At 41.5% G+C, this 13914-nt stretch overlaps 1 protein-coding gene across 1 annotated transcript in view; it reads right to left on the reverse strand.

Moving 5' to 3' along the window:
* The window catches only part of LOC137331752 (transmembrane protein 255B), a 70834-nt gene extending 57261 nt beyond the window's left edge, over positions 1 to 13573 (reverse strand). The window contains exons 1-2 of the mRNA XM_067995735.1: positions 13522 to 13573; positions 2067 to 2230 (exon numbers count right to left, since the gene is read on the reverse strand). Of these exons, the coding sequence (XP_067851836.1) occupies positions 2067 to 2230; positions 13522 to 13573 (216 nt within the window). The remainder of the gene's footprint in view (positions 1 to 2066; positions 2231 to 13521) is intronic.
* Positions 13574 to 13914: the final 341 nt, after the last annotated feature.

Below are 13914 nucleotides of genomic sequence, written 5' to 3' on the forward strand. Positions count from 1 at the left end.
CTCTCTCCCTTAATCCAGTCTTTCTTTCCCTCTCTTTATTTCTCTTTCTGTACCTGATTTGACACTGAATTCTCCCACATTAATTTATACTTCCTTCTCAGTCCTTGCGCTGTCAATTTCTCAATTCTTCAATCTGATCGGTTCTGGAAATACACAGTTGCTTGCCCTGTTCACTCAGATACCAGATGCCCTGTTTTCCTCGCTGCATTGTTTCCACCTCAAACATTCAGCAACGTGCAGCGCAAAATATCATCGAGATTAAACGGGCAAGGACAAGTCTAACTAATGGCAGAAGCCATTTGTTGCCCTGCTGCAGCAAATTCTGGGCCAATATCAGTTTCAGGACATGCCCCATGAGTTGACGCCAGTCCAAGGGCAGTTTTAAGAAAGATATGGAAAATTAAATATTACTGAGCCAGATTATGCTGTGAGTGGCGAATGAACAGTGCCTGCCGTTCGTTAGATTTGCACTTGCCCATAGACTTTCTATGGAGTTTTGCACGGCAAGTTACTGTCAGTGGGACAGCCAAATAGTGCAGCACCCTGAACAGGGCAAGCAACTCCTTGCCCAATCAAATTGAAGAATCATTAATGAGCAGCGCAGAGTCTGAACTAGGGGGTGTAAGTTAGAATAGTGAATTCAATGTCAAATCAGGTACAGAAAGAGAGAGAAAGAAAAAGACTGGATAAAGAGCGAGAAATAAAAGAGAGAGAAAGAAAAAGTTTTTAAAAATGTTGTTTAAATTTTTTTTTAAATCTCCTCCAATAATTAAAAGCTGAAAGAATGAGACTCCACACTTGTAAAAGTTAATTTTCAGTACCAGAGAGATTTTTTTGGCAGTATTAACGGTGTGGTAAGTCTTTAAAAGGGTACTTAAACTGGAATGGACCAGCCCTAACATTTTGTGGTGAGTTTAGTCTGTATCTATGACGTCAGTACAGGAACTTCACGCCGTTAAGCACATTTGAATGGGGAGCCAGATGGCGAGATAGTGTTTTCGCACAGCTTACGGAGGGGCACTGCATCTCAGACAGCAACTTCCAGATTTTTGCGTTTAACAGCGTATGTGCGCTCACCCGAAGTTATTGTCCGATTTGCACATAAATAACGGTGAGCGCTGTTAGCCTCACCCTTATTTTCAGAGCAAAATCAAGCCCAGTATTTTATTTGACATCATTTTATTTACAATCAGATTGTCTATAAAAGTTAATGTCAATATTTTTATTTTGTTTCAGCAATTTCAGATTGCCTGTAGGATTGTAGAGCAAATTGAGCTGAATAGAATGATATGTAGCAGACAAGGCTGAACATAATGATAAACTTCACATAGAACTATAGAAAACATCCAGCTGAATAGAACAGTACATGATATGTAGGTTTGTAATGGAGCTAGATATAATTAGAATATATGTAACATGCAAATGAGCTCAATGTTTATTTAAGTTCAGTTATATGGGAGACACTGGCAGGCCTAAAACTAGTCCATTAAAGCATATTTATAGCCACAATTATGATGGCCATAGATCTTTCCAGCCTCCCAGGAAAAGAATATAAAAGGGGAGTTAGAAATGGCTCTTCTAAAGGGAAAAATTCAGAAATTATTGTATAAACAAATGAGAACCTGGGTCTACTGGTAGCTACAACTCTGGAACATTGTACTCAACTTGGAACACAATTTTATAGCCTGGCCCTGGTCTCGACTAGAATTGTCACTCAAGCTGCCTCCTTGTGCAGAATATGCAGTAAAATGAAAAGGAGCTGAGTATAAACTTCATACCCAACCCGTTATGAAATGCATCAGTTGCTGGATCTTAGTTTCGTTGGTATCGGTGGAGGTCATCACTGCCATTGGGTGGATCTCACCACCTTACCAAATGACAAGGAGAACTTGGATCTGAGGAGTGAGGGAGGAATGAGGACATTGTACAAAAAATGTATTCGCATAAATGCACAAAACTGCATTTGGTATTATCACCTACGTTCTCGGAGAGAGTTTGTGGGTATTTATATGGGGATGGAGAATATTACAGTTGTCCATTCGTAAGATTTTATCATTTGCACTTACAATTATTCCAGATGCATAGCCGATGATGCTGATGTTCTCTGTTCTTGTTGCAGTGAAAATACCAACAGCAATGATTAGAAGTGACAGAAGTAGCAGAATGCTTGAAAGCCACACTGCCCTCTTCTTTCTTTTCATTAGTAACTCTGAAAAAGAAAGGAAAATTCCTGTAATTTTATGACATAAAGGTTGTTTTACAATCTTAAATGTAATAAATGAGTTTTCTGTTTCATGCTAGATTACATTTAGGAAGTAAATTTGTAAGTGGTAACTGACAGTTGCAAGCTGTCTAATTAGAAAATATTTATAAAATAGAGTTGTGAAACATTATGGTGTTTGATTACACTGAAGAGAATGTAATTACTCATTCTGCTAATTTGACAACTTTTAAAGGGAAATTATTCACAAAATGTAGTTTCAATTTCAACTTTCATTTGTTTAAAATTATTTGTTATTAGCTAAAATTGTTGTAATCCACTTATGTGAAGACTAAGAGATGTTAGTTAGTGACAGCCAGTAAACAGGAATATTAAATGATAGGGAATATTTACTCAGTTCTAGAGACAAGCATGGTGCAATTCAAGGGAAAATTGTTAGTTTATCAGAAAGTTTAGACGCAGGATTAGACACCTGGTTATTTTTTATTGTCCAGTTCTCAGGCAGCACTGATCCATTATAGAATCATAAAATCATAGAATGATATGGCACAGAAGGAGGCCTTTCAGCCCATCGTACTTGTGCCAGCACTTTGAAAGAGCTATCCAATTAGTCCCATTCCCCTGCTCTTTCCCCTTAGCCCTGCAAATTTTCCCCCTTCAAGTATTTATCCAATTCACTGTTGAAAGTTATTTCTGAATCTGCTTCCACCATTCTTTCAGGCAGTACATTCCAGATCATAACAACTCGCTGCATAAATTTTTTTCCCCTCATCTCGCCTCCGGTTCTTTTGCCAATTACCTTAAGTCTGTGTGCTTTGGTTACAGACCCTTCTGCCATTGGAAACAATTTCTCCTTATTTACTCCATCGAAACTCATTATGATTTTGAACACCTTTATCAAGTCTCCACTTAACCTTCTCTGCTCCAAAGAGAACAACCCCAGTTTCTCTAGTCTCTCCACATAACTGAAGTCTTTCATCCCTCGTATCATTTTAGCAAATCTTCCTTGCACCTAAGGCCTTGACATCCTTCCAAAAGCGTGGTGCCCAGAATTGACCACAATACTCCAGCTGGGGCCTAACCAGTGTTTCATAAAGGTTTAGCACAGCTTCCTTGCTTTTGTACTTTATGCCTCTATTTATAAAGCCAAGGGTCCCACATATCTTTTTAACAGCGTTCTCAACTTTTCCTGCCACCTTCAAAGACTTGTGTACATACACCCCCAGGTCACTCTGTTCCTGCACTCCCTTTAAAATTATACCATTTAGTTTATATTGCATCTTCTCATTCTTCCTACCAAAATGAATCACTTCATACTTCCCTGGGTTAAATTTCATCTGCCACGTGTCTGCCCATTTCACCAGTCTGTCTATGTCCTCCTGAAGTCTATCACTGTCCTCCTCACTGTTTACTTCATTTCCAAGTTTCATGTCATCTGCAAACTTTGAAATTATGCCCTGTATACCCAAGTCCAGATCATTAATATATATCAAAAAACCCCAGGAGAACACCACTGTATACTTCCTCCAGTCTGAAAAACAACTGTTCACCACAAGTCTCTGCTTTCTGACCCTGAGCCAATTTCGTATCCATGCAGTCACTGCCCCTTTAATCCCTTGGGCTTCAAATTTACTAACAAGTCTATTATGTGGTACTTTATCAAACGCCTTTTGAAAGTCTATAAACACATCAACCGCAGTACCCTCATCAACTCTCCGCGTTACTTCATCAAAGAATTAATCAAGTTAGTCGAACATGATTTGCCTTTAACAAATTTGTGTTGGCTTTCATTTATTAGCCCATATTTTTCCGAGCGCCAATTAATTTTGTCCCGGGTTGTTATCGCTAAAGGTTTCCTGGCCTGCAGTTGCCAGGTTTATCCCTCTCCCCTTTTTGAACAGGGGTGCAACATTTGCAATCCTCCTGTCCTGTGGCACCACTCCCATATCTCAGGAGTATTGGAAGATTGTGGCCAGAGCCTCCGCAATTTCTACCCTTACTTCCCTCAGCAACCTAGGATGCATCCCATCCAGTCCGAGTGACTTTTCTATTTTGAGCGCTGCCAACCTTTTTTAAGCCCTGACAATCTATTTTTATTGTATCAGCAAATGTAAATATGTTCAATAAAATAAAACTAAACAGAAGAGCCTCATGAGTCTATGTGTAGTTTAACATATATGGATGTACTCTAATTAAGATGATCATAAACAAATTAAATATTGCCTGAATATTTTGCACAACCCCTTATGACTGGTATACAAAAAATAAAGTTATACTAATACTTTCCCTCTCCTCCCCTCCTCTCCTGAAGGTGCTGACTCCCTGCAGGAATGAGGTTCCACAGGTGCCAGTTGCCTTCCAGAAGATGAAAGTGTGTAGAGCAGATGTGAAAATGTCATATGGGATGCCCACCATGTTCTTGTAACTGTTTTGAAAGTTAGAAAATTCCATGCTGTCAGACCAATGCATACAGGCTAAAAGTAATAGATGTAGTTATAGGTTGAATCATACATAGAATCAGTAAGATACAGCAAAGCATTAGAATCATAGAATCATAGAATGGTTACAGCATGGAAGGAGGCCATTCGGCCCGTTGAGTCCGTGCCGGCTCTCTGCAAGAGCCATCCAGCTAGTCCCACTCCACCACCCTATCCCCATAGCCCTGCAATTTTTTTCCCTTCAAGTACTTATCCAATTCCCTTTTGAAAGTCACAATTGAATCTGCCTCCACCACCCCCTCAGGCAGTGCATTCCAGATCACAACCAGATTGCTGTGTAAAAAAGTTTTTTCTCATGTCACCTTTGTTTCTTTTGCCAATCACCTTAAATCTATGTCCTCTGATTCTTGACCCCTCCACCAGTGGGAACAGTTTCTCTCTATCTACTCTGTCCAGACCCTTCATGATTTTGAATACCTCTATCAAATCTCCTCTCGACCTTCTCTGCTCTAAGGAGAACAACCTCAGCTTATCCAATCTATGCATGTAACTGAAGTCCCTCATCCCTGGAATCATTCTAGTAAATCTTTTCTGCACCCTCTCTAAGGCTGCCACATCTTTCCGAAAGTGCGGTGTCCAGAAATGGACACAATACTCCAGTTGTGGCCGAACCAGTGTTTTATAAAGGTTCATCATAACCTCCTTGCTTTTGTACTCTATGCCTCTATTTATAAAGCCCAGGATCCCGTATGCTTTCTTAGCCACTTTCTCAACCTGCCCTGTCACCTTCAACGATTTGTGCACATAAACCCCCAGGTCTCTCTGTTCCTGCACCCCTTTTAGAATTCTGCCCTCTGGTTTATATTGCCTCTCCATGTTCTTCCTACTGAAATGTATCACTTCACACTTTTCTTTTCTGTTGAATTTCATCTGCCACGTGTCCGCCCATGCCACCAGCCTGTCTATATCATCTTGAAGTCTATCACTGTCCTCCTCACTGTTCACTACCCTTCCAAGTTTTGTGTCATCTGCAAATTTTGAAATTGTGCCCTGTACACCCAAGTCCAAGTCATTAATATATATCAAAATAAGAATACAATGGGGTGAAAATTCGATATGTCCCGTTTTCGGGTTGCTGATCAGACTCGACAGAAATTGCGGCTCTGGTCTCACTGTCATAATCGGGACAAGCTGCCGACATTTGTCACACCTCCAGAGGCAACTCGTCCTGCAAGACAAATTTGGGCTGCTTGCCTCATCAGCAGTGGCCCTAAGGTAAGTCCTCAGAGGGTTGAACAGGAGGGGGGCTAGTGCATGCTGGCAGCGGTCTGCAGGATTAATCTGGAGGCAGGAAAAGTTCTGACAAAAGGTCTTCGACCTGAAACGTAAACTCTTCTTTTCTCTATAGATGCTGCCTGACTTGCTGAGCTTTTCTAGCATTTCTGTTTTAATTTCAGGAAAAGCACTTCTGGTCCTCCTGGCTCCACAGTGAGGTAAGTATAAAAAATTTCCCTGATAAAAAAACTTCTTCAGCGACCTCCTTCGGTCCCTTTAAGGACTGCTGGTTAGGCCGTTAGAGATCTTAAAAATCCTGGAACTCCTTTCCTAACAGCACTGTGGGAGAACCGTCACCACATGGACTGCAGCGGTTCAAGAAGGCAGCTCACCACCACCTTCTCGAGGGCAATTAGGGATGGGCAATAAATGCTGGCCTCGCCAGCGACGCCCACATCCCGTGAACGAATTTTAAAAAAAGCTAGTCGGACCTTGCGCAGTGCAAACTCTGACTAGTCTTCACAAATTTTTCAAACAGGTCCTGAAACGGTCGCAATACTGAAATGCTGATGATATGCTCATTAGTCCAGTCATCCCCACTGATCAGTGGGAATACAGATCCAGTGCCCATTGGAATGGCGATGGCTGGAGTTGACCTGCCTGATGCTGCTGTCTCTCAGGACAGCAACGCTTCTGGCCTTCTCTTCAGAGTATCACACCAGTGGCACATGGAGGCGATACCAGGCTGCCCAAGAACAAGCTCCAGAGATGCAAAAAACGATTCCCTGATGAGAGCAGCTCTCATGAAAGGAAGGCTGCCTCAGTTCCATAAGCCTTTTGTAGAGCATGAGCTTTCGCAATACTGCACCCAGTAGAAGCACTAGAATAGGTGAAATAAAGACACATGTAGCCACCAGAGGATGCATGGTATTAGAAAAGATTAGGTTTGCTCCTATTCACTTTGGCCTTTATTATAAAGAATGCATGATGATATTGCGCTATTACATAGAATGTACAGCATGGAAACAGGCCATTTGGCCCAACAGGTCCATGCCAGTGTTTATGCTCCACACAAGCCTACTAACCCTATCAGCATATCAGCATTTCCTTCTATTGCTTTCTCCCTCGTGTGTTTATCTAGCTTCCCCTTAAATGTATCTATGTTAGTTGCCTCAACTAATCTTTGTGGTAGCGAGTTCCACATTCTAACCACTCTCTGGGTAAAGAAATTTCTCCTGAATACTCTGTTAGATTTAATAGTGACTATCTTACATTTACGGTCCCTAGTTCTGGTCTCCCCTGCAAGTGGAAACACCTTGTACCCTATCAAACCCTTAAAGACCTCTAGACAAACATAAAGAACTCTATCAGGGTACCCCTCAGTCTTCTCTTTTCTAGAGAAAAGAGCCCCAGCCTGTTCAATCTTTCCTGATAGATATAAACTCTCAGTTCTGGTATCATCCTAGTAAATCTTTTTTGCACCTTCTCCAGTGCCTCTATATACTTTTTATAATATGGAGACCAGAACTGTTCCCAATACTCCAAGTGTGGTCTAACCAAGGTTTTATACAAGTTTAACATGACTTCTCTGCTTTTCAATTCTATCTCTCTAGAAATGAACCCCAGTGCTTGGTTTGCTTTTTTTATGGCATTTATTAAACCGCATCGCTACTTTTAGTGATTTGTGTATCTGTACCCCATTTAGACTCTTGTTTTTCAAGGAGTATGTGGCCTCCTTATTCTTCCTACCAAAATGTTCCACTTCACACTCATCTATATTGAAATTAATTTGCCAATCACATGCCCATTCTGCACGTTTATTAACGTCTTCCTGTATTTTGTCAGAGTCCTCCAAGGTATTAACCATACCGCCCAATTTGGTGTCGTCCACTATGTTCTTCACGGATGTTTAACGTCATACAGGAAAGGGTACACTTATTTAGTGCTGATTTATCAATCAGGTGATGATTATTGCCACAGTCGTATTGGGGCAAAGAGGGCTGATGTGCTGCCATGTTGTAGGATGAATACTAGATTAAGGGAATGTTCCTTTACTTGAAAGTGGGGGAATAGGAAGTAAAGCTTTGGTGTCAAATGTATTCTGTGTTACATAGAAGAGAAGACTTCCGTAATGAAATGTGCTCTAATGCCCCTTGCAGCAGTCACTGAGATGTCCTCTAAATGCAAGTCATCATAATATTCTCCTCCATGCAGTTCTGGTTCCAAGGAAGCTGGGGCCATCTCACCAGCAATGTCAAAGACCAACTCTTTTTGTATGGCATAGTTGTACAGGGCACAGCAGGCTACAACTATTCATGATACTCTATCTGGAACATAATGCAGAGACCCTCCCGACCTGCAGGAAAGGGGTCCCTTTAAGATGGTCCAATCTTGTGGAGCCATTGTCTCATTGTAGTGGTCTTCTGCTGCTGTTCAGTGGTTATTATCCATGGGAGCTTAGTGATTTTAGTCCAGGGGATAAGCTTTGTTACCCAGAAATCATCCATTGACCTGATTTTCCTCCCTTAAGAGGTCAGGGAGGGCTGAATTTCAAAGAATGAATGCAAAGTGACGTCATTAATGTGTAGGATCCTTTGCATGTTGTCACACACAATTTGTACATTGAGGGAATGAAAGCCCTTCCCAATGAGGTAGTTGAGGAGGTTTGCACTAGCATCTCTCATGGCAACATGGATGCAATGTACCCTGGACATTGGGAAAGCCTGCAACCCCATAAAAATGGATGGCTCCATTTCACAGTTGCCTTGTTGTGATGCCAAAGTTGAAGAATTCTCCAACTCTTTTGTAAAGTGCATCAGTCACTTGACAAATGCATTCCTGTCCTGATAGAAATCACCCATGGCTGCCTGAAATGAGCCTGCATTAAACTGTCACCTTCAAAGCCAGAGAGAGAGCAGTGCGGGCAGATGAGCATGGCTACAGGTCCTCATGCAATAGGTGACAGAGCTGCCATAGTGCCTTTTTGGTCAAGGGCACTCTTCTTATACACATACTCTCCTCACTAAGGCCCTTATATACCTGTATATTCCATGGTGGGGTGAGGGTGATATTTGGTGGGCTGCATTGTCCTTAAATGTTGCCTAACTGTCCTTTGCTCCCTCCTGTTTTGCTCCTCCATAATAATAATAATGGCATACAAGGGTATGCCCATAGGGAATGCCATACCTAGTCCTGAAAAGCCCTCACTGTGGGTGGGAGGTGGCGATAATCTGCTGTTGGTTGCCTGTCAGAAGCAATGAGAAGTAAGTCCAGGTCAGCATAAGCAGAATGACAAAAAAAAATCGCTGCAAAAGGTGATTTGCAGCTGCAGAAATCACGAGTGAAGCTCCACATTCTTCAGGCTCAGAAACTGCTCTCTTCTGCCTGTCTTAGTTGATGCCGGCAACAGCTGAACCTTATAATTCTCAGTCTAAGTTACCGTGTGTGCTTTGCGAGTGAAACTCAGAGCTGCAGAGCCACTGGCCCTCATTTATAATCAAATGAGGACATTTGGAACACTGCAGGCGGATCGCAGGAAGTGCCAAAAAGCTTGATGGAATCTGGAGGGATTGATTTCGCAGTGGAAAATTGGCATAAACGGTTTCTGCCCCATTTTCCTGACACAAAAAGTGTCTTGTCCTGATTATACACAATGACATGGATAGTCTTCCCCTCAGCCTTTTCCTAAGTGCAAAAATCTTTCACTCTATCAGATGTAATGTGAGAAATTACATTTTATTATTACTGTTTTATTTCGGTTGATGATTTGGCCACAGAAGTATGAAAGCTTTTATGTGTAAATATAATTATCCTATACTGTAAAGATTCTTGCAACAAATTTAGTTTGGGAAACAGCTCATTGCATTGCTTAAAACACATTTCAATACATGTCTTCTTTTTAATTTCAATTCATTTGCTCCACGCTTTTGAATAAACATCCTTTATATTTAATCACAGAATATTTTCAAGTTTATGTTGGACAATTCTGAGAAATTGTATTCATTGTAATCATTGCAATATGTTTCTACAATATGATTACACAAAAGTGTTATTGTACAAACACTTCGGTTTTATGTCTGCCACCCTTTGGATATTATTTCACTGGAACTTCTATGCATAGGTTATGATATACATTGCCATTACGGTCTAAATCTCAGGAATTGCCTGTGGTAAGTCATTGCAGCTGCAAGGTAATTACAGTTTATAAATAATGAGGCTCTTTTTTTTTCTCAGATCTGCAGTATTTCAATACTTTTTATACCATTCATATGTAATGATCCTTTGTAAAGATATGGTCCTTTAAAAGTAAAAGCGTTGAAAAAAATATATTTAATTGTAGGAGTCAAAACATATTCATTTGTATTCATTTAAATGCAGTCTGAAGTGTTTAGACCCATAATTATATTATAATTGGCTCTTTTCTTTTGCCCTCACCAACTTGTTCCCCTTCTCTCCATTCCTCAAACCATTGGCTCCTTGCTGGGGTGCAGTTCCACAGGTTCCTGTCACCCTTCAGTATTTTACCCAACTGACTATTATTAGTAGTTATGTGTGGCTCTTGCAGCTCAGTGGAGAGGTTAAATAGTAAGAAGCAATATCTTGTCATCCTATTTAATTCTGAGGGGGCAATAGAAAGGAGTAATCGAAATTTATATTCTCCGCAAACATTAATGTGAATGACTTTTAAACCCTTCCAGTAAATGCCATCCTTCCAAACGAACACAACTGATCTTAAATGTGCAAGTACAATTACAATGAAAAGTAATTATATGACATTTTTAAAAAATGCACCAGGATTAATAATAATTTAAATATATATAAAGGGGAAGATTTTCAGCTTGATTGCATTGGTTTCATCAGTGCAATTCGTCTGAACCAGCTTAATAGATCGCAGAAAATCGACCAGCATGATTTGAGTTTTTGCGATCTTTTGCGCTGGTTCAAAAGTCATATCGCTGAAGCCGGCCCTGCCCCCCACCCCCCCCCCCCACAAAACTGGCATGCCCCCGATCGAAATAACAAGGATGGCAAGTTTCTGCCGATTGCGCCCGTTCAAGGAGGGTCGTCTTGTTTTCTTAGGGGCAAAGGTGCTACTAGGCGTATTTTAAACATTTTTACATATTAAAAAATATTTAATTTACTAAGAAACTGACTAGTGTACACCAATGAAAGCTGTAAATGGTTGAGCATAGTTTTTTTTAAGTCATTTTCAGTGATTTAAAATCAGGTTACTCACAGGTGGAGGATAGACACTCCTTTTAAAAATGCTTATTTTTTTGTGATAAAAATTTCAGCTGTATTAATAAAAGTGTACCATTCTTAAATACATTTTAAATACATCAAAGAATATTTTTTATTGCAAAGAAAAAAAATGATTTTGCTCTATTAAACTGCCGAATTGTGCTGGTTCATGGAAGATTTTATGTTTGTGATTAAGCAAATGCATTTTAGAGGAAACTTGAACTGTAACCTAACCAGTGCAATTTCCGGGCAAAATTTGCGCCCAATTGCACCCAAAGCGGAAATTCTAGGCCAAAGTACTTAGTGGATAAATGAGCATTTCCTGGGATTGCATGCAGCAAGATCTGGACAACATCCAGGCTTGGGCTCATAAATGGCAAGTAACATTCGCGCCAGACAAGTGCCAGGCAATGACCATCTCCAACAAGAGAGAGTCTAACCACCTCCCCTTGACATTCAACGGCATTACCATCGCCGAATCCCCCACCATCAACATTCTGGGGGTCACCATTGACCAGAAACTTAACTGGACCAGCCATATAAATACTGTGGCTACAAGAGCAGGTCAGAGGCTGGGTATTCTGCGGTGAGTGACTCACCTTCTGACTCTCCAAAGCCTTTCCACCATCTACAAGGCACAAGTCAGGAGTGTGATGGAATACTCTCCACTTGCCTGGATGAGTGCAGCTCCAACAACACTCAAGAAGCTCCACACCATCCAGGACAAAGCAGCCCACTTGATTGGCACCCCATCCACCACCCTAAACATTCACTCCCTTCACCACCGGCGCACAGTGGCTGCAGTGTGTACCATCCACAGGATGCACTGCAGCAACTCGCCAAGGCTTCTTCGACAGCACCTCCCAAACCTGCGACCTCTACCACCTAGAAGGACAAGAGCAGCAGGCATGTGGGAACAACACCACCTGCACGTTCCCTTCCAAGTAACACACCATCCCAACTTGGAAATATACCACCGTTCCTTCATCATCGCTGGGTCAAAATCCTGGAACTCCCTTCCTAACAGCACTGTGGGAGAACCTTCACCACACGGACTGCAGCGGTTCAAGAAGGCGGCTCACCACCACCTTCTCGAGGGCAATTAGGGATGGGCAATAAATGCCGGCCTCACCAGCGACGCCCACATCCCATGAACGAATAAAAAAATAGAATTTGAGGGTTTTGTGGGACTGTGGGTAGATCTAGCGGTAGAGTTTCCGTTCATCTACGCCATTAATATCAGTGCAATCCAGGCGGAATCGGCTGAACCAGTGCAAAAGATCGGGGAATGTTAAACGTAAGTGAGTTACGCCCCAAACCACTTACTTTAGGGTTTTGTGCGATTTTTTACGCTGGTTTAAGTTTCAATCCACCCGGATCAGGCCCCGCCCACAAAACTGGCCACACCCCCAGGTCGACATTGTGAGTTTCTGTCGATTGTGCTAGTTCGGGAAGGCTCTTCAAATTGCGCTCATTTCGTTAGGTGCACGAGCACTAGTAGGTATGTTCTAAAAATATTTACATATCAAAACACATTTAATTTACTAAGAAACTGACTAGTGTACACCAATGAAACAAGTAAATGGTCCAGTATAGTTTTAAAAAGTTATTTTCAGTGATTTTAAATCAGGTTTCTCACAGGTGGAGGACTAGACACTTAGTAAAATGCTTACTTTTATGATAAACCCATTTTCAGCTGTATTAATAAAACTGCACCAGGTTACTACCCTTAAACACATCAATGAATATTTTTAACGCAAAGATGAAAATAGAAACGATTACCTTCTATTACGCTGCCCGATTTCTCTGGTTCATGGAAGATTTTACATTTATGATTATGCAAGTGGCTTTTAGCGGAACTTTGAACTGCAACCTAACCAGCACCAAATTGCGCCCAAAGCAGAAACTCTCCCCGCAAATGAGTGACTACAGGAGAAAACTTGGCGAAGGATCGTGAGGTTAGTTTCTATGTTGTCTTCGATTTCTAAAATAGCTTCCACATTGTCCGAATTTTGGATCGAATGCAACGCAAATTCCTACAATTAAACTGGACACCTCCTCATAACGCATTACTGTACCGCACAGATAACAAGGCGCGATTACATTCTTCAATGGATTTTGATTTATGTTTTTCTTACGTTCATTTTACATATTATTTGTATTTTTATTGTACATTGGAAGCACCACTTCCCATTCCCCTTACTAGGGTTCACATTTCCTGATAACCACAGGTAAACACATTGGTGCTTTGACGACAGAAAAAAGAACTTGCAATTCATAATTTGAACATAAACTATTGCGTGATTTAGTTCAGAAGTATTCGTAGCTACACAATTATAAACTCACCTAATAGTTCGAAACGAACCTGCGGTGGATTTTGCTCTGGAGTCTGATGCATGTCTTATCTTGTTCTCTATACTAAATGGTGCAGAGAAAGGCGCAGCAGTACGCTGGGATGGAGAAGGGAGGTTTATTCTCGGATCATGAGGTTACTGTTGCACAGACATCAGGTGTTGGGCTAGATCGCAGCTTCAGAGGGGCTGAATCTCCTCAGCTCTCCACATACACCGGGTCTTGAGTTTGATCTCCTCGGCTTTCCTGGGCTGGGGAGGGAGGGGGTCGATGTGCTCTGTCTGAGAATCACTCAGCTCCAGGCGCACACCGCCTCAACGCGCAGACTCTCGCCACAGTGACCCCATGAATTGCATTCACTCCGCTACCTTCCTCCCACAGCAAGTG

Source organism: Heptranchias perlo, chromosome 13, assembly GCF_035084215.1.
Source record: "Heptranchias perlo isolate sHepPer1 chromosome 13, sHepPer1.hap1, whole genome shotgun sequence".
In the NCBI taxonomy this organism is placed as follows: domain Eukaryota; kingdom Metazoa; phylum Chordata; class Chondrichthyes; order Hexanchiformes; family Hexanchidae; genus Heptranchias; species Heptranchias perlo.